General features: G+C 44.8%; 1 protein-coding gene across 1 annotated transcript in view; it reads left to right on the top strand.

Annotated features, from left to right (window-relative positions):
• SLC44A5 (solute carrier family 44 member 5) overlaps positions 1-21596 on the top strand; it is a gene marked incomplete at its 3' end in the record, with an annotated part of 99228 nt that extends 77632 nt beyond the window's left edge. Inside the window, 5 exon segments of the mRNA XM_034778325.1 lie at positions 2219-2292; positions 11221-11291; positions 12847-12935; positions 13683-13767; positions 21116-21596. Of these exon segments, the coding sequence (XP_034634216.1) occupies positions 2219-2292; positions 11221-11291; positions 12847-12935; positions 13683-13767; positions 21116-21222 (426 nt within the window).

Genomic DNA, 21596 nt, shown 5'->3' on the forward strand with positions numbered 1-21596 from the left:
CGCCCCCGGCTGGGCGCTTCCCCTCCCGGGCTTCAGCTGTGCTGGGGAAGCGCCGGCCGGGGGCGCAGGGTCTGGGGGCTGCCCGGCAAACCATGAAGCCGGTAGCGCTCGGGCAGCCCTTTTCGCGTGGCTGGGAGTGGGAGGGAGGAGGGGGCGGAGTTAGGGCAGGGTTGGGGTGGGGAAGGGGCGGAGTTGGGGCGGGGCTGGGGTGGGAAATGGGCGGGGCCAGGGCCCCATGGAGGGTCCTCTTTTTTTATTTGTCAAATATGGTAACCCTATCAAAACTTTAATGTTTTGCTTTTTAGCTATGTCAGGCTTAACTTTGACTACAGTCTGTCACTGTTTGACTCTAGAAGGTAAAGAATTGGATTTTAGTGACTTTGGGGGAATTCATATGTACCTGCCCCCCAAAATGATAGTATCCTTTTTCCCCTCCCCCATCCCTCTTTCCCCCCCCCCCACCAGTACCCATCAGAAGTGGAGATACAGTATGACTGGTTAACATTCCCCCCCACCTGCAATTCAAACACTGATTTCAATAGGAATGTCACCACATCCTTCAAACACTGTATACTACATACCAACATGATGTTTTTGTTAAAATGTGCTGCTGTGAATAAGGAATTTACAGAACACTCAGCACTTGTACTCGCCAGTAAAATCATAGAGCCGAATTCTGCTCTCAGTTCCAGCGGTGTAATTCCAGAGGAGCTGCATTGGTTTCAGGGGAGAGATTCCAGATTTACCCCGTTGTAAATAAGAGCAGAATTCACCTGTGTTGTCTTGTTTTGACCTGAAACAATTTCAGTAAAAGTGTTTTGCAGTCTGAGAGCTGTTATCTCAGAGGAAGTGACTCTAATGCTTTCATTAAAACCCTATTTGCTCCAAAGGGATCTCAGAATTAGTGCAGTCTTCAGGGGAGGAAATTGTTCTTTCTACAGCCTTATCTGCATGGGGAAAATTGACCAGCATAGCTATTGTGGTATAATTTAACTATTCCAGAATATCTCCCCCACGTGGAGACACTATTCTGGAAAGAAAGTGAATTTACTAAATTGCGTGAGCTGGTAAATTACTCTGGAATAAAGTCACTTTTATTCGAGTCTCCACTCAGGCAGCTATTCTACAACAGCTAGTACAGAATAGCTTATTCTGCAGTAGCTATGCCAGTCAATTTTCCAACATAGACAAAGTCTTGACTTTTGTGTGTGGTTTTTTTTTTAAGCATTTAATAACCTATATTAAAATAATACTGAGGTTGTCCAGGAAAAGCAAGGCATGTCCCTATTAAAGCTGTTGCCCTTTGGATACACTGTGCATTTAGACATGCAAATGTAAATCCAAATTAACTCAACTAAAGTTCATTAGAAGTAGCAGTGAGCAGAACCTGGTCCCTGATAATGCTGCAGTTTTGCAGAGCTCTGAACAAGTAGGGCCTGTTTTGATCTTGCTCCAATCTTACACTGACTTCAGTGGAGTTACTCCTGGTCTACTTTGGTGTGAGATCTGAATCATGGCCAGGGCATCTGAGCTGTGTAATAAGTAGCATTAAGGGAGGGGGGGGGCCTGCCTTAGACGGATTTTGTTAGTTTGTGCCTCCACTAGCAAAAGGCCTGAGCTGCAGAGTTGAGATCTGGACTGAATTCCCCAAAGGTCAGGGGCATTTGGAGCCTGGGTTTTGCTTCAGGTTTATCTGTAGCCTTAATCTTATTTTAAAGTGGCTTTTTTGCATTCAGTTATTGTGCCTAATCCTTGCACAAATCCCAGTAGTGGCTTTAGGCTTGTTTGTGGATGGATAGACCACAACGCTTCTCCCTATATACCCCTCAACTTGCTATCCTCAATTGCTCATCTGTAGGCAAGCTGTGGCAGAGATAGTGTTCCCCAGCTGCTCTATTTGGAAACCTAAGTATTGTCTCCACCTCCTGCCTTTTCCTCCTGTAAGCAGGTCACCAGAGGCTGCAGAGCCCCACAAACAGATGATTTGGAGAGGTGGGTGGGCTGAGAGAGATTCTGTGACAGTCTGGTGAGAAGTAACAGGAAGCAGGAAGTGTATTGTGGGACAGTTTATGGATATGTGGAGGTGGGTGGGTTTGGTCACAGATGGGGAAAGAACTATGTAGGGCCCTACATGTGTTCATTTGCATAGGGCCCCAGAAAACTTAGGGCTGTCCTTGATTAGTTATATAGTTAACAATCTACTGTTACTGTTTTGCAGATTGCGATATATGGTAAAAACTTCTGCACCTCAGCAAAGGAAGCGTTCTTTCTGCTAATGCGGAACGTGGTGAGGTAAGCGGCCATGTTTCTTGTTGCTGCTATTACACTCTGAAAACTCACTTTTTCCCCTAGAAAATTAATTGTAACGGGTCCTGCCTTCACACATTGCTCTCCCTTTTAGCAGCTCCTCATGCATCTGGCAAGCCATAGCACTAGTCAATAGCCTGAGCTAGGATGATTTTATTTAACCTGACAGACAGCTTTGCTGCGGGTTAATTGGTTGACATTGTAGGTGGCTAGGCATCCCTGGGAGCTGCAGCAGGGCTGTCAAGAAAGTAGTGGTGCCTACTGACAACATTTCTATTGATTTCTTACACACCTCATAAGGCACCCATCACCGTGGTATCCAGGTGTAGCTTGCAAGGGTTGAGGTTGGATTCACATTTTTTAATAAGAGGAACAGCTAGATCTAAGCCTCAGAATCCCTGGAAGGAAACTTGGGGAGGGGGCAAGGGAGAGGGAAGGGGGCTGGGAGGGTAACAAGGAGGGAGGGAATGTTTTTGCTTTTAAAACCAAAGTCTATAATAGGTATCTCTCCTGGTGTTGAACCCCAGCCCCCTCGCTCCATCGCTAGGGCTGCTGCTGAACTCGTTATGCTAATCAGCACTCCTCTTCTGTGCTCCTGGCTCTTCCTGTAATATCTGAAGATCAGAAAGAATGGGAGCAGGTTGCTGATTAGAACAAGCCCTTAGGAGGAGGCCATGTTGGAGCAATAGGAGGTAGCCTAATTACCAGCAAGAGGCACATTTAAGGAGGTTAGGTAGTTTAAATTATTCAGGAAAGGATAAGAGGACCTGGATGGCGAGAAGCAGGGAGGGAGAGACACTGAATGAGAAGAGAATGCGGACAAAGACTGGGGGAATGGAGTTTCTAGACAGAGGCAGGAGGAGAGGACTGAGCTGTATGTAAAGGTTCCAGGACTTCCTTGTGGGTGCAGCCATTCAGTTAAGCACCCCTGCCCATTGCATACCAGAGTTAGACAAAGGGCTGCACCTGAGGAGTCTCCGCTCCTGTTATCAAGTGTAAATACCAGAACAGTGTCACTTCCAGCTTGCAATCCCATGCCACGGGGTGCTGTAACGGTTCCTCGCTCTCCCGTGGGGAGGGAGGCCACTCAGTCCAGTCCTGTCTGGCCAGAACCAGAATCCGCAGGACAGTCAAGAGCCCACAGTAGGGCTGGGCAACCAACAGTCACAGTCAGACTTTAGCCTGGGTTTGGGCGGCTCATTCTGCCAGCCCTTAAACAGAGTCTATACCTGAGCTGGGGCCTGGGCTTGAGGAGGCTCAGGCTGCCAGCGATAGACCAGGTTCAAGTCTGGCTTTAGCCTGGGCGGGGCTCGGGCAGCCTGCAAAGCAACAGTCTGTAAGGGAGCTGGTAAGGGAAGCTCCTCCTTCAGAGCTGGAGCTTCCTTGCACAGTGTAGGGAGTCGGCCACCCCGGGGTGTGGTGGCAGGGGAATGCGGGCCCACCGTATCCCAGCCCAGGGCCCTGGCAGGGGCAGGGGTGGCTGCCCCTGTGTCGGTGGGGATCTAGCCCCAACATGCCGACTGAGCCACCCCGGCTCTGCAGCCAACTGTTCCATGGCTGCCCCTGGACCACTTCCTGCCTCCCCAGGGTCCGGTACCTGTGGCCTCCAGGCCTCTTCCGGCTCCTTGGGGTACACCGTGGCAGGCACTCCGGGCCAGTCCTCATTGGCATCTGGGGATCGGGAACAGCCAGGCGTAGGTTCCCCTCTGGGACGCTGCAGAACAGGCGGAGCGTCCTTCTCCTCTGCAGGCTCTGCCACAACTGTGCTGCAGGGCCTGCCTTTTATACTTCCGGCCACGCTCCGGTACTTCTGGTGAGGGGGGCAGGGCGATCTAGGCTCTGCCCTCCAAGGGGAGTGTAATGGTCCCTCACTCTCCTGCTCAGAGGGAGGCCACTCGGCCTCACTACAGGCCCCCGTAAAGCTAAGTTCAACTTCAGCCCTGGGTTTTGGGACTCAGGGCCCCTGAGTTCAGCCTCCATGTGCTGGGGCTTTGGCTTTGTTACCTGGGCCCCAGTGAATCTAACACTGGCCCTGCTTGGTGGACCCCCTGAAACCTGCTTGCGGCACCCCAGGGGGCCCCGGCCCCCAGGTTGAGAACCACTGTCTTACAGTACGTGTTAACTGTGTGTGCTAAACAATCTGTTGTATATAGCTGTGACACTCTGAGTACCTTTCCAAGAGCTTTGTGGGCCATGTCTGCATTACAAACTTTGGGCAATGCAAGTTACATCGGTATAAAGGTGCTGCAGATAGTATATCACTTCTGCGCGTGCGTATTTGGCTCCTTTTACAAGTGCTGCATGTACTCACCAGGGGTACTTGTATCGATGCATAATGCAATGCACCATGGGTAGGTATCCCAAATTGCAACCCACCACCATCCAGCACACTGTCTTTTGGGGAGATTAGTCAATGCAGGGTTGGGCAGACATAAGTCACATGAGTGATTGGGGCCAGGGGTCAAGTTCCCAGCATGCAGCTGTCTCCATCCCATAATGTCACTTGTATCCCATAATTTTCTTGCCCCTTTTTAAAACTCCCACAAACTTGTGCAGCCATCCTCTCTGTTCGCCATCTCTGATGGAAGCATGGAGCCTATACAGCTCTGCACTATTGTCATAAGCATTGCAAGCACAGGATGCACAATCCTCCAGCATTTGGAGAGCCATAAGAATAACCCAATCAGGGCAGAACATGACAATTTCTTGGAGGACAGGTTACTGTGAGACACAGCAAGAACCATTTCAGGGTTGTTGGTGGCATTCATAGAGGAGCTGCAGATGATGGAGTGTCACTTCTGAGCTTGAGAAACTAGCACTGATGGTGTGATAGCATCATAATGCAGGCTTGGGATGATGAGCAGGGGCTGCAGAACTTTTGGATGCACAAGGCCACATTCCTGGATCTGTGTGCTGAGCTCACCCCAGCGCAGGGACATCAGAATGAAAGCTACGCTGACAGTGAAGAAGTGAGTGGCAATGGCACTGTGGACACTTGGAATGCTGGATTGCCACCAGTCAGTAGGAAATCATTTTAGAGTTGGCAAATCCATCGTGGGGGACATTGTCATGCAAGTGTGCAGGGCCATTAATTGTCTTCTCCTGGCAATCTGCAGGACATAGTGGATGGATCTGCAGCAAAGGGGTTCCTGAACTGTAGTGGAGCGATAGATGGCATACATGTCCCTATTTTGGCACCAGACCACCTTGCCACAGAGTACATCAACAGAAAGGGCTGCTTTTCTATAGTTATGCAAGCATTGGTGGATCACCAGGGATGCTTCACTGACATAAGTGTGGGCTGATCAGGGAAGATGCATGACACGAGCATCTTTCAGAGCACAGGACTGTTCAGAAAGCTAGAAGCAGGGACTTTCTCTCCCGACCAGCAGATTATGATTGGCAATGTTGAAATACTTGTAGTGATCCTGGGGTACCCAGCCTACCCCTTGCTCCCCTGGCTCACCTTGGTAGCACCAAGGAAAGATTCAACTACTGGCTCAGCAGGTGCAGAATGACAGTAGAATGTGCTTTTGGTAGATTGAAAGGATGCTGGCATTGTTTACTCATACTATTGTAGGGTTACCATACATCCGGGTTACCGGATTTCCCCGGACATGTCCGGCTTTTTGGTCCTCAAATCCCAGTCCGGGGGGAATTTCCAAAAAGCCGAACATGTCCGGGGAAAATAGGGAGGCATAAGCCAGGGTCCGCCCGGCCCCAGCACGACCCACCGGGTCTGCAGCGCAGCCCAGCCACCCCAGCTACATTGTAGTGAGCTCGGGCGGGAGGAGTGGAGGGGGCGCAGCCGCAGAAGGTGGTGGAGGGGCCGCCGCTGCCCCCGCAGGACGGGCGGAACTCGCGCCCCAGCCGAGCCCGCAGGACCACGGGGAGGCCGGGCTCAGCCAGCGGCTCGGGCTTCCCTCGCGGGCGGGGACCCCCTGGCCACTGGGGGGGCGCAGAGGCTGCAGGGGTGGGGGGATGCAGGGGCTGCAGGGCGAGTGGGGAGCAGGGGTCACAGAGGCTGCAGGGCAGGGGGGGTGCAGGGGCTGCAGGGTGAGGAGGAGCAGGGCAGCCAAGGGCATAGAGGCTGCAGGGTGAGTGGGGAGCAGGGAAGCACTTAGCAACCCCCAATCAAGACGAGCGGGAGGAAGGAGGAGGAATGCGGGGTGCTCAGAGGAGGGGGCAGAGTTGGGGCAGGGACTTTGGGGAAGGGGTTGGAATGGGGGTGGGGTTGGGGGGAGGCCACGGGTGGGGAAGGGACGGAGTTCGGGCAGGGCCAGGGCCCCTGTGGAGTGTTCTCTTTTTTCAGTGTTGAAATATGGTAACCCTATATTGAATCTCAGTGGAAAAAAACCCCATCCCAGTGGTTATAGCTGCCTGCGGTGTCCTACATAATATCTGTGAAGAAAAGTGGAAAGGTGCCACCAGGGTGAAGGGCAGAGGTGGAGCAGCTGTCTGCTGAGTTTGAACAGCCAGACACAAGGGCTATTAGAAAAGCTCAGCATGCAGCTATAGGGCTCAGGGAAGCTTGGAAGAGCACTTTAACAGCAAGCAACAATCATGTGTTGTGGTGTACTGTGCTCTACCTGGCCCTGCCGTTTTGAGGCCTGTTAGGAATTGTATGGTGCTTGGTGCACATCTATGAATATAACACTGTCAGTGCACCTATTCATTTTTACAGTGTACATTTGTGATTATTACCCTGTGTTTGTCACTGGTCCTAAGAGTTGTATCACACTGTACAACAAGAAGTGGCTGCTTTCAGAACTGCGAGGCACTATGCAGCATTAATAAAGATTAATTATTTTCCAGTTTTGTTTAGTAACAAAACTAGTGCAAAGAAAAATCTGTGCAATCTAACAGCAAATACATTAAGAACTTAATAAATTAATGGATCAGAACTTAACAGGGGAAAGAACATTCATGTCCATTTTACCTACACATACTGCAACTGTGGATTTCACAGGTCAGTGTATGTGAAACTGTTTGTCCTTAATGTCCCATGGGGTGAAGTGGTAGGGTAGGGATATGGCCCCTGACACTGCCTGGAATGTTGAGGGGAATATAGGGAGATGCTGTAATGGAGTTCTCTGTGGACTGCAAAGGGAGGTGATCCTGTGATTGTTGAATCTGTAGCGTCTGGAGAAGTGTCATTATTTCCTGGTGAATATCCCTCTCCTGGGACTCCTGGGCCAAAACCCTGTATGATCTTTCCTTCTCCAGGATGTCTGCAATGTTTACCTTCCAGGCCCTTTGCCATGATATGATTCAGCACTGACTTGTAGGATCTCACTAAACATGTCATCCCTAGTCCTCTTCCTTCTCCTCTGTAAGTGGCTCAGGCATTCCATGGGTGTGGAAAGGGAAACCCCTCAAGATCACAACAGCAGTAACTGCAGATAAAACACACAGAGGTACCATTGTCAGTATAGTCACAATGTAAAGTGAAAGTTAAGATTCAGAACTTCCCCCTTTCCTTGTTAAACCAGACATGCTTATGCACACTTCTGCTGTCGAGTACTTGTGCATGGCACCACTCACAGCACTGGCCAGAGTAAGTAAGGCCCACAAGGGTGAGGGAAATGAGAAGGAAATTTCTCAGTTGCATGAAACTATATGTAGAGGGCAATAGCACACTTACCTGAGGTTCTTTCCCCTGCATCGGGCTCGTCCATGCTCAACTGCCAGGACTGACTGGATGGGTGGAGTCTCAAACAGGTCCCGGCTTGTGTCATAGCTGGACCTCCCGGTCACATGTCCCCCATTCTCCTCCATCTCCTCCTCACTGTTCACACCAGGATCCCGTGACTTGGGCTCCTTGGAGGTATCCACAAGGTGTTCTACAGGGTGGTAGTGGGGTCTTTGCCAAGTTCAGCATGCAGCTCTTTGTAAAAAATGGCAGGTCTGTGGCTCAGCACCAGATTGACAGTTTGTCTCCCTGGCCTTCTGATATGCCCGCTGCAGTTCCTTTGCTTTCACAAGGCATTGTGGCTGATCCCTGTTGTACCCCTTCTCCTGCATCCCCTGAGCAATCTGCTCATAAATGTCCATGTTTCTGTGACTGGTCCATAGCTGTGCTTTCACAGTGTCTTCTTCCCACAGGCCAGGAGATCCAATATCTCCTGTCTACTCCAAGCCAGAGCACATCTGGAGTGTGTAGCCAGCATGGCCAGCTGGGCAGTTGCACACAACAATGGAGAACTGCGAGGTGTGCTCACCAAGCTGGATAATCAGGAAAACACATTTCAAAAATGTGCAGGATTTTAAAGGGGAAGGGGACCTTCCAGTCTCAATGACCCTGGGCAGTGGAGCTATCAATTGTGACCAGAGCAGTCAGTGTCTGGCATTGTGGGATAGCTGCTGGAGGTCTGTTAGTTTGACATAAGTAACAGTCACATTTTGCATCGACCTCAGTACATCGACCATGGCTCAACACTGGTCATTGCTGTAACAAGCCACTTAGATCAGTGGGAGACAAATTTAAATGAAGACACATGCACAACTAGGTCAATGCAAGGTGGCTTATGTCAGCCTAACTATGTAGTGTAGACAAGGCCTGTAGCTTGAAAGCTTGTCTCTTTCACCAACAGAAGTTGGTGCAATAAAAGATATTATCTCATCCACCTTGTCTCTTTAGTAAATTTTGTGGCAGAGATCTGAGATCAGAGATCAGATCAGAGCTCTAACGTATTTTTCACAAGAGTACAGTGGGAGATGCTGAAAGGTAGTCCCAGAGGTATGTGTCTCAGGGGGAGTTTGGAGAGCAAGCGGCAGCTCTTGTCTGCAGAGCTGGGCATTACAACTTGGCACACAGGGTTGCAGCACTACTTAGGTTTGGCCTGTCCGCCCCACTGTAGATGAAGGCAGATGGGCCAAACCTGATTGGTACTGTGACTCCGTGCACCAGGTTGCAACACTACTCGATTTGGGGCCTAATCAAATATGTTTTTACAGCCATTTCCAAGATTTCACAGACTTTACTTAAATTCATGATTACCATGACCTCCATGAAAAAATGATAGCCCTAGCTATCGCTTCCACTTCTCTCCCTTATGCTACTGCTGTTAATCACCAAGAGCAATAGTTAGGAGCCAGGCAAATCTTATATTATTTTGAATTAGGATTTTCTACTCTGTATATTCTAGCTCTAATTCCTAACTCTGACAGGCTAATGATGGTTTGTTTTCTTTAATTTGGTTGTTGAATGTTTATTTCATGCTGATACATTACATTACCATATACATAGCCTTCATTGTTGTCCAGTGTCTTGCAATGCAAGTCTCATTTGCATGCCATGAGTCAGACAGGATTTTGATCAGAGGCTCCCTACAATAAGCCCCCATTCTGGCCTCCTTTCCTTCCTGTTGTTTTCAGTCTGATTACAAGGAAGACTGAGCAATGCAGGCTTACTGTCAATTTTTCTGACTCCTGGCATTCATTCACCTGGGGCTGAATTCCTGCTTTGAGATTGCCCCCTGCTGTGCTGTGCTGAGACACCTCAACAAAGCCTTGAGGTTTCAGTGCATTCTGAAAGCAGAGACAATGTGGCTAGCAAGGAGTGAATGAAATGGACAAAAGTCTACTGACAGCATGCACAAATGCTGGGTCTCCTACGTTTTGGTGCCCAGTTCACCTCCTGCTAGGGCTGGCCTGCCCAGGATCCTGCTATGAAGAAAAGGCTGAAATAGAAAAATATGCTAATTTCTTTATCAACAAGAGCAACACCCAATTAATAGCTTTCAAGTGCTGTCAGCAGTTTTGCTGTCCTATGGCCCTGTTCAGCAATGTGCTGAGTACTCGTAGACTTTAAGGTCAGAAGGGACCATTATGATCATCTAGTCTGACCTCCTGCACAATGCAGGCCACAAAATCTCACCCACCCACTCCTGTAGCAAACCTCTAACCTATGCCTGAGTTATTGAAGCCCTCAAATCGTGGTTTAAAGACCTCAAGGTGCAGAGAATCCTCCAGCAAGTAACCCGGGCCCCACTCTGCAGAGGAAGGTGAAAAACCTCCAGGGCCTCTGCCAATCTGCCCTGGAGGAAAATTCCTTCCCGACCCCAAATATGGCGATCAGACCCTGAGCATGTGGGGAAGACTCACCAGCCAGCACCCAGGAAAGAATTCTCTGTAGTAACTCAGATCCCACCCCATCTAACATCCCATCACAGACCATTGGGCATATTTACCTGCTAATAACCAAAGATCAATTAATTGCCAAAATTAGACTATCCCATCATACCATCCCCTTCATAAACTTATCAAGCTTAGTCTTGAAGCCAGATATGTCTCTTGCCCCCACTACTCCCCTTGGAAGGCTGTTCCAGAACTTCACTCCTCTAATGGTTAAAAACCTTCGTCTAATTTCAAGTCTAAACTTCCTAATGTCCAGTTTATATCCATTTGTTCTTGTGTCCACATTTGTACTAAGCTTAAATAATTCCTCTCCCTCCCTGATATTTATCCCTCTGATATATTTATAAAGAGCAATTATATCTCCCCTCAGCCTTCTTTTGGTTAGGCTAAACAAGCCAAGCTCTTTGAGTCTCCTTTCATAAGACAGGTTTTCCATTCCTCGGATCATCCTAGTAACCCTTCTCTGTACCTGTTCCAGTTTGAATTCATTCTTCTTAAACATGCTCTCACCTCTCATTGATTTCGTTAGGAGTTAAAGGTCCTTAGTCCCTCACAAGACTGGGCATTTAATAACCAGAATTCTAAAATGCTACCCTCCTTTATCGTCTCCATGTTGATTTCTTGCATTGTTATATTGTTGGCCAAAGGACCAGTGCAAGCAAATGACTTTTCTGAACCAATTTCATCAACTTTCCATGGATTTCATGGAATATGAAAAGAGTAGAGATGTTCTGTTTTGAGGTTCTCAAACACTGTTTGTCCTCTGTTGAATAGAGTTGCAGTGCTGGACAAAGTTACAGATTTCTTGTTGTTCCTTGGGAAACTTCTCGTTGCTGGTGGTGTAGGTAAGTCAGTTATTTCAATGTGACTGAATTCCCTACTAGCCTAGAATGTGCTAAACTTCTGTGCTCAGACAACACATCAAGGACTTGCTCTTGCAAACCTTGATATCATAAGTACTAATCACATGAGCAAAGAATTGCAGGATTGAGCCCAAAGAAGCATGTTTTCCCTCTTTTTTTTTTTTTCATCTTACTTTGTGCATTTGACAGTATTTTTTGTATAGTCACTTCCACTGTTCTTGTGTGGGTGTGTGATGGCTGACATCTTAGTTGACACACTGGGGATTGAACTGGGGACCTCCAGAACTAAAAGCATAAGCCTCTACACCTTGAACTAAAGTAGTTTGCCTTTGACTGTAACAGACTCTCATCCTCTGTGGATCTGGCAGAGAGGGGAACCTGTAGTGTACCATCCCCAGTGTGTTACAGGTGCACATTTTTCCTCAGACCGTGCAAGAGGGTATTTATCAGCAGCAACAGCAGCACTGAAACTGAACTGTCAGCAAGCTGCATGCAGGTGTGTTTACGGAGAGATGGGGTGGGCCTAAGCATCTTTTGTAGTGTTGCATTCAGACCTGTCCAAAGGACCCTTCCGAACACAAGCAGGGGAGCAGACAAAACCTAACATTTTTACAGTTTCATACTAATAAAAGTCAGGACATACTCTTCAGTGTGTTGCGGCAGAAAACCGATTTTTTTTTTAATTGGTCCATTTCAAAAATTCAAGTTGACGGTGTCTCCTTCAGGCCTTTTAAATTGTCACAAGAGTTTCAAAACATGATTTCATTGATGCCCATCTTTTATACTTTGTGTATTTTTTAAAAAAATCCTAAATGGATTATTTTTTACCAGCAGATGAAAATTAGAATTGAGACTAAATCTGTAATGTTTTTGTCATTACTATAGACTGACTTTCAAAATGGGAAGGCAAATGTGATTTGAAACTGTCTTTGAAATGTGAGCCATGAAATGCTGAAATTGATTCATGTTTTCCTCCTCCTTAAGGATACATTCTGTAGAATAATTAATTAACGTGTCTTTTCTGTTCTGCGTAGCACAGATATGATGATGAATTAATGTATGTAGCTCTAGATTTATCATTAAGTGTATTTATCAATAGCTATGCCATTTCTATTTTTAATCTCAAATAGTTAAATATTCCTCCAAGAGGTGAAAGCTAAAGCCACAGGCTTTTGCTCACGTATGCTTTTTAATTTTTTTTTCCCAAGATCAGTCTGATGGTCTTTTATATTATCATATATTTTTTGTATCATATATTATTTATTAGTTTTGATATAAAACCCAGTCTCACTCATGAAATAAAACAATTGAGTCAGGTCTTTTTGGCCCCACAAGTATCTTTATGACAATGCATTTATATGCCATTTCTGTTCTAGTCAGAATACAGATCCTGGGGATAATTGATATCTAGAGATTTATTGTTCAAAACCTCCTGAGTCTGTTTTCAGCTGTGCCTGTCTTACCCATTCTTCATGAGTGTTGAAGTCCCAGATACCTATGTGAATAACTAATGGCCTGTGTTCTGTGCTTCTTACAGGTGTTCTAGCCTTCTTTTTCTTCACACATAGAATACCAGTGTTCACACAAGAAACCCCAACATTAAATTACTACTGGGTACCCCTGTTGGTAAGGATGCAGTTTACATTCTTAGGACACTGTGGGAGTTTTGAGGAGCAGCTCTGGGTCAGTTCTTGGGGAGCACTTACTGGCAACTACATCTCCACCATCCTGTCAATGGGCGCAGCATCCTCTTCTGTGGCTAGCCAGCTCTGCCAAACTCCATCCCTCCCTGACTCAGTTCAGGTAGCTTTGTACCATTATGGTGCTGCAGTGAGCCTCAAGGGACTTGGTACCTTCCGTGTGCAGGAGAGTTAGGTTCCATGCCAGCTCTGCACAACCTCCACACACAGCACTGGGGTAGACTATGGGGAACCAATTGCAACATGTCTTCCTAAGGGATGAGGTCTACAGAGCAAAAAGAAAGCACTTGGCTCCTATGTAAATACTTTCCCTGTGGATTCTCTCATAGATCCGGGGATATCTGCAGGTTGGGTGGTGGGCCCTCTTTCTTGAAGGGGCAATCTGAGAGAACTCCATGAACTGAAACAGAGTTTCATAGCCCTTTTGTGGGTTTTCCTGCACTGGGAACAACATGATTCCAAGTTGCCATCTTAGAAATTGGTAACAGGTGTATGTCACCACACAGTGACTTTAATCTGTGATCTTTTGCCTCAGCAGCAAGCCTACTGCAGAGTTATGTAACTGTAAATAAATCCTTTCCTGTTGGTTTAGCAGACTGTCTTGTTTGTTCTTGTTCTTTGAGGTGATGTTGCCATGAATGTGTCAAATGTATGTGTTTGGGTTTTTTTGCAGACTGTCATTATTGGCTCTTACCTAATTGCACATGGGTTCTTCAGTGTCTATGCAATGTGCGTTGATACACTTTTCCTCTGCTTTTGTAAGTATTGAGTTCTCTTTCATTAACTATCTTCTTCTGATGACATGCAGGTAAAGAGTCACCTTGTCAGTTTCCTTACAGAATTCACGTGACATGCTGGCATATTGTGGGAATAAGGAATTGCTGCTGTTCTTAATACAGGTGGTTTAATTTTACTGCCGAGGGGCTTGTAAAGCTCAGTGATCAGATATGCCTTCATTAGCCTATTTGCCAAGCTAGTGAAATGTATCTGGGGCTCACTGGGGTATCTGGCGTTTTGTTTATTAAATGTTTCCTAATTTTTACTAACACTTTGCTTCTGGGTGTTTTGTAACCAGACGTGTCCAGCAACAGTTCACGCACACGTCTTACTAATGCCAATGGGCTTTGCACTCAGGTGTTCTCCTTCAGCAAATGCTTTATGTGGCTGATAACGTCACTGTCCTTTGGTTACATACTAATAACCACGACAAAAGCTTCATGCTGACTTAACATGAAATTACCTTAAAATACTATTTTAAAACTCTGTCCCGTGTGACCCCATAACAAACAGTTGCTGACTCTTGAAAGGGAGGCGGTTAGGGGCATGTTTGACTTCTTGTTCAGGAATGCTCAAATTACCAGAGAAATCAATTGGTCTCAGTTTAGACCCTAAGTATAAGAACAAGGTGTGCTCGCTAAAGGGAACTCATTCCATTTGCCAGACTTAATAAAATTTAAAACATAAAGATTGGATTCTACTGTAATGGGAGCAGTAGAGTAGACCTTGGCAGGTCAGAGCAGAAGTACATTGCACTGGTTAACATTGCATCTGGCTGCATTATTTGACTGTGCTAACTAGTCAAATAGTCCCTATGGCCAAGGGTTCCTAAGTGCATATTGTGGCAGTGGGACCTTGAGGCAGGTAAGCACGACTAAGGGCTTAATTGCCTCCCCCACCTCCTATCTGGATAAATTCTCTAACTCCTCTGAAATCTAGCCCCATTGTTAGAAACAAAGTACAGTAACTCCTCACTTAACGTTGTAGTTATGTTCCTGAAAAATGCAACTTTAAGTGAAACAATGTTAAACAAATCCAATTGTCCATAAGATTTAATGTAAATGCGGGGGGTTAGGTTCCAAGGAAATTTTTTTGGGGCAGACAAAAGGCATTGTACTGTACTGTGGTTGGGAAGTGCCCCTGGCTTACCCCACACAGGCACAGCCCGCTGCAGGCAACGCTAGGAAGCACCTTTGCAGCGGCAGCTTCCCCGGAGAACAGGCTCGGATTTTGCCAGGAATGCTCCAGGCCCGCCTCTTCCTGTCCCCGCTGCACTCCAGGCCCACCTCTTCCCACCCCCACTCCACATCCCTCCCCCCCCCAAAGTCCTAAGCACTGCCAAACAGCTGTTTGGCGGTGCTTAGGACTTTCTAGGAGGGAGGGGGAAGAGTGGAGATGCGGGGCTTCCCGCTCCTGCCCCTCCCTCCCAGAAAGTCTTAAGCACGAAGTGCTGGGAGGGAGGTGCAGGAGTGGGGAAGCCCCGCATCTCCACTCCTTCCCCTCCCTCCCAGAAAATCCTAAGAGCCGCTAAACAGCTGTTTGGCGTTGCTTAGGACTTTCTGGGAGGGAGGGAGAGGAGCAGAGACACAGCGCTTCCCCACTCCTGCCCCTCCCTCCCAGCACTTCGCGCTTAGGACTTTCTAGGAGGGAGGGGCAGGAGTGGGGAAGTCCTGCATCTCCATTCCTCTCCCTCCCTCCCAGAAAGTCCTAAGTGGCGCCAAACAGCTGTTTGGTGGTGGGGGAAACACTGGGAGGGAGTGGGAGGTGGTGGAGAAGCAGAACTTGTGCAATGCTCCCTTGTAAAGTCACTGCTCTTCCACAGAATCTTACAAGAAGGCAGCCAAACAATGTTATAAGGGAGCATTGCACAACATTAAATGAGCATGTTCCCTAATTGAGCAGGGACGTAACATTGAAACAACGTTAAGTGGGACAACGTTAAATGAGTTACTGTAGTGAATTGGACCCCAAGCTTAGCCCCTGCCGCCTGGAGCCTCCGTTCCCTTGGAACAGGCCAGAACACCAGTGACACAGGACTTGGAGCACACTGGCATGCCAGGGGTGATGCAGAATAAAGTAAATCAGAACCATTTCCTGACCTCCTCCTACCACTTTAATAACCATCTGTATTTATTTATTGCAATGGGCCCTGTTTCTCCTTTCACAGCAATGTAAATCAGGAGTAATCCACTGATGTGAGAGAGGAATCAGAGAGGAGGCGTTTAGAGGCTCACAAGAATCAATCAGTTTCCTTCTCCATTTGATCACAAGACTTAGATGAACAAGTACTTTGTCTTGGAGCAGAGAATTAGATGTCAGGAGACATGAGTTTTTTTTATTTTGAGCTGTGCCACTGACTCATGTTGTGACATTTAGGCTGAATCCTGCAAAATGATCTGCACAAGCAGCCCCACGCAGATCACATGGCTCAAGGTCTCATTTTCCCTATCAGTAAAATGTTCATCTATCTTTGCAAACTGGTTGGGATCCTTGCATGAAAGGGTCTGTACACATGCAAAATATTAGTTTATTAGTGCAATCAAGGCACAGCAAATCTATTCAGTCTTGAGCATTCTTTAGAAGAGTACAAATCATTCTTTTATAATTTGAGGTATAATATTAATAACCAGCAGTAACTCATGTCACAGCTCTGAAGATATCTCCTAGTTTTCACTAGATCATTCACGGTTTAATGTCTCTTTTGGGGGGAGAGGGAAGGTAGAAGGGAAATGCATTAAAATTAATGGGAAAATTAATATTTTCTTGTAGGTTTCTTTCCTTGTATGGCAAAACTCTGAGTCTCCATGCCATTATTCAAAACTTACATTTCACTCTGCTTCCCACGTCATATACAGCTTGTATTATGGGAGCAAAATTGTGCACTTATGGGGTCAGATTTTCAAAAAAGCTCTGCTTCCTTTTAGGGATGGATTTTCAAAAGTGCTCAAAGCCCAGCAGTTTCTTGTATGGCACTTTTGGCCAGATTTTCAAAAAACGAAACACCCACAATACCAGGCTCTTCTGGCCATAGTTGTGTGTGCTGAGCACTTCTGAAAATTCCAGTGCAATTTCTAAACAAAAGAACTGGAAGAATTAAAAGGATTGATGTGTATAACTTTAGAATGTCAATGTAGCCCTCCACTGATGTTTGTCGGTTTTGGTGTAAAACCTCCTCTGATTTGGAAAAAAGTGGAACTTGGAGCTTTTTCCAGTGTCCACCAGCAACTTAACACTGCAGCTAAATTGTCTGGTATCAGATTTTCTAATGTTGGTTTTTCTGCTTTTTCTCTTGTTCAATTCTCTACCCTTTTATGTTCGTTTGTTCATTTTTTGTTTGATTGCACTGCTGCTTGCTGCTTTGGCTGCTTTTGCTGATGCAAATTCAGGTGAAGATTTGGAAAGAAATGATGGATCCACAGCAAAACCGTACTACATGTCAGCTAGTCTGCACCGAATTCTGGGAAAGAAGGAACTAAGCCCTAAGAAGGCAATGGGATAACTTTAAAAAATTGCTGAAAATCAAAACAATGTCACTTTTAAGTGGGATGTGTATAAACTAGGCAAAAGTTAAAACTGTAAATGATGCTTCTGGTTGATGGGTGATTCTTTTTCTTTTTGCTTGTATCTAAAATCAATTAGCAATTTGGTAACATCTAACTAGATAGGGAAATGCTTAAACTAAGAGCTGTGAAACAAGGCCACGTTTTAGTTTATAGAGTGCCTATGAAAAAGGAAAATGTAAATTTGAATCATTTTTTATCCATAGCTAATGGTGTTTTAATAACTTTTGTAACACAGGTTGCTGTTTCAAATGACAGCTGTTTTGATAACATTTCTTTTTTTATAAGTGTATCTTTGTAAATGATATTCAGGCAATTTTTGAAAGCACTACAATGTAACCTAATTAGCCATAAAAATAGATCAAGAGACTCTAGCAAACCAGCAGATGGTACTAAATTTGTAAATATGGTGCTATGGTTGTATTTTTACTGTACAAGCTGGTTGGCAGCGATTTAAACTGTGATTATATATGTACTAATAGTTCCCTACATAGATCTTTTGATCACCTCCATTACAAATTGTATATGTTAATAAATGAGAAAGGGTATCACACAGGTTCAGTCTCAAAGAAGGTAGCTAGAGTAGACTACAGCTAAAACTGCTTTATAGTGAAATCTGTTATAACATAACCCCTTTTAGAACAGAAGTTGGGTTAAACAAACATTAACCTCCATTGAAGGAGTGTTCCACTGTACCTGAAGAACATGGTTTGTGGTTCCCACAAACTTTCTATTTCCATCTGGTGCAAGATGAAAAATGTATAGTTTTCAGCAGATGTGAATGGGAGATGCCCTTGTATTAGTATCCCTGTGCCTAATGGTTCTATGATTTTATTCTACATGATGTTGAGGTTGAGCTCCACCTGCAGTATGGAAAGGAAAAACTGAAATGCAGCCATTTTCCTTAGAGGCAAGTCTTCATGGCCCTCTATAAGCTCCAAGGAATTCTTATTTCCTGTGTCCATCCCAGATGGGCTTCCTCCCTCCTTCCACAGGCTGAATGCATTGTCTCTGTGGGACTCTCAGCTCCTGTTAGCCCATGGAGTAAGTGGCCAGGGCTAGAAATAAAATCTGAGTCTCTCACCTGATAAAGCAGAGCACTAATTATTTAGACCAAGGAGCCAGGCCTATAATGTTTGGTGTATGTTTAAATCATTAAAATTGCATGGTTATAAATGCAAAGACTAGTAGTAGCTTTATACTATTGGTGTAATACACGTTAGTTTTACACTGAGGGCTTATTTACATGGTGCCAGCAAAGCGCACTAGAGGGGTGTGATTTGTAAAGCGTTTTAATGTGTTGCACCCTAACTGCCCTGGGTAGACCTGCTGATACACTCTAAAAGGACTATAGAATATCAGGGTTGGAAGGGACCTGAGGAGGTCATCTAGTCCAACCCCCTGCTCAAAGCAGGACTAATCCCCAGACAGATTTTTGCCCCAGATCCCTCAATGGCCCCCTCAAGGATTGAAGTCACAACCCTGAGTTTAGGAGGCCAGTGCTCAAACCACTGAGCTATCCCTCCAGGAATATGTTATGGTAAACTAGGTTCCTTTTAGAGCACACCAGCAGGGTCTATACGGGGCCGTTAGAGTGTAATACATTAGAGGGTTTTATAAATCACACCTATCTGATGCTGTGTAGGCAAGCCCTAAAACCCAAATTCTGCAAGCCTTCTGTGCATGGAACTACCACTGAAGTCAATGACAGTTCCACTTGTGCAGGGCTCACAGGATCAGCCCTACGTTTTATCTGAGGATTTGTGAAGAGTAATACAAAGAATTCATGATTACTGTAAGTAGGAGGAATGGGGTAGCCTTTCAAGGTGATGTTACTTTTGTGACTGGGGCTAAAAATACTTTAACCTATTTAAATACTAATGTAGAATAATTGTTGTAAAGTTTAAGGGGGCCCAATGGGCCAGCATCCCAGGAGCATCTAGAAATCCAAAGCCAGTGAGGCTACGTTCTAGCCTTCATGGGCTACAGAATTTTGAATTAAGTATTCCATGGCAGTCCACTTAACAGGGGTAGAATTGGCAACATCATCCAGCTCTGTTGCTATTACAGAAAGTGAGCTCCTGGAGTTCAATGAGAACCTCAGCGTCAGAACACAGGGGCAGGTTCTTTTCCAGTTGGCTGAAGATTCAGTCATATGGGAAAGAATTTTTAAGAGCCCATACTTTGCTCTCTGGAGGCAGCTCCATTCCCAAGGTCAACCAAGAAACAAGGGTTGGTATAATACAACAGAGATTAAAGGAGGGCCTTCCTCCATCCTGCACTTGGGTGAATGGGAGGGGAGTAGGAAATTCCCATCATGCCTGAGTAATTTTGTTTATTAATACTAGCCATAGGTTGAATCAGTTGACTACAGGTGAGTTATTCCACCCATATGTTTGGAGTAACTCCTGGGGAATGGAAGGATCTTAAGATCACATGGCCTACGCTTTCAGAAGTGACTAGTGCTTTTGAAGGCCTTGATTTTTGAGTGTCCATCTTGAGACACTTTAAAGGAGCCTGGCTTTCAGAAAGTGCTGAACACCCACTCTTTGAAAACCAGGCTCTTTTACAAGGCTTTTCAAATTGGGTATCCAAAAATTGAGAAGCAAAAATGCAAGTTTCTTTTGAAAATTTAGGCTAGAATGAACTGGGCTGCGTGCAATCATTCCATCACCTAAAAGTCTGCTGATCTGCTATTCTAGATCAGGCCCCAATGTAATATAGGATGGTACTGTAATTAGTTCATTAATTTGCATCCAGGAAGACTGAGCAGAGCCATCTATAGTTCTGCAGTGGATTGAAGAGTTTTACTGGGTGCTCTACTGAAAAAGCGTATTTCTAAATAAAATGCGCTTTTTGCCATATGAATGTAACCGTAGAGTTTAATATGACATAATAGAATATGAATATGACATAATAGAAATAGTAATAGTCATATGATTAGAAGTTTTCTTAATAAACCTATGCATTTGCTAGAAGAATTTCTAAAAGTTTTAAACTGAATTGATTGTTTATATACCATAGATATATATCTAAAGTTCCTCCATTCATTACTATTTTGTGAGAATTAATTTAGACTATAAATTTACAATGTTTCTGAGAAGAGCATTTAAAAGCCATTTTTTAAAATGAAGCAATTAAGAGAACTGTGAAAATGCAAAGCAATATCGCTTAAATTCTCCAGTCAATCAGCTGAAATACTTTTTAAAATTATTTAAAATTAAAATTGGTAAAAGAGAACTGAATATTTTGGAATAATGTAGGCAGAAATTATTACAAATATTAATTTGCAAATTAAATAATACTTTTTTTAAATAATGATTCCTAACTAATCCTTTGGGCCAAATTCTGCCAATTTATGACCTACGCAATCCCTGTGAATTCAGTGAATTTGGCACTTTACTCTGTTTTTTGCTTAAACATGAAAATAAAACTTAATTACTGTGTACTTCCTCACTTTAGGGAAGTGGAATATTAGGCTAAGTATGGTATGTTAAGATTGTTTATTATATAGGTTTTGATCCTACACCCACTGAAGTGAGTGGGAAAATTCCCATTGATTTCAAAGGGTAGAGACAGGCCCATATAGTGGCAAAAGGCTGATTATTATTCCAGCTGTTTACAGTATAATAAATGCCAAAACATCAAATATTGAAATAAACCTAAAAAGCTAAGAGAGCTGTTGTGCATTAAGAGTTCAGCAGGTGGTGCTATTACTTTTCTTATTGTACTGCTTTGATCATTTACTTTGTGCCATTCTTCCTCCTAGTGGAAGATTTAGAAAGACATGATGGCTCTGCAGAAAGACCCTATTATATGAGTAAATCTCTCTTGAAGATTTTGAACAAGCCGAATGTAGAAACCAAGAGACATTAGAAAATACCCAGTGTTGTAACCACCCAATCGTGTTGGATTTAGTCCTGGTTTGATGCATTGTCTTCCCAACACTGTATTAATTGTCGGCTTTTATTTGCATGTTTTATACCAAAGCTTCTATGTAAAGCCATCAGAATTGGTAAGGAAACTGTTTAAAAAACAAAAAACCCAAGATGCAACGATTTTTATACTGAGATTTGTTTTTTTTCAAGTTGTATTTAGCTTTTAATTCTAGTGGCTTGGATGTTTTGAAGATGCTGAATATTCTTTTAAATATAAGCATTTAAAAATATGAAATGTTTTCCTGTTGCATATTCTGGTATAGGACAGTAAAAAGATTTCAGAAATCCTCATATTAAGCTTATTCTAAAAAG

Source organism: Trachemys scripta, chromosome 8, assembly GCF_013100865.1.
Source record: "Trachemys scripta elegans isolate TJP31775 chromosome 8, CAS_Tse_1.0, whole genome shotgun sequence".
Taxonomy (NCBI): Eukaryota; Metazoa; Chordata; order Testudines; family Emydidae; genus Trachemys; species Trachemys scripta.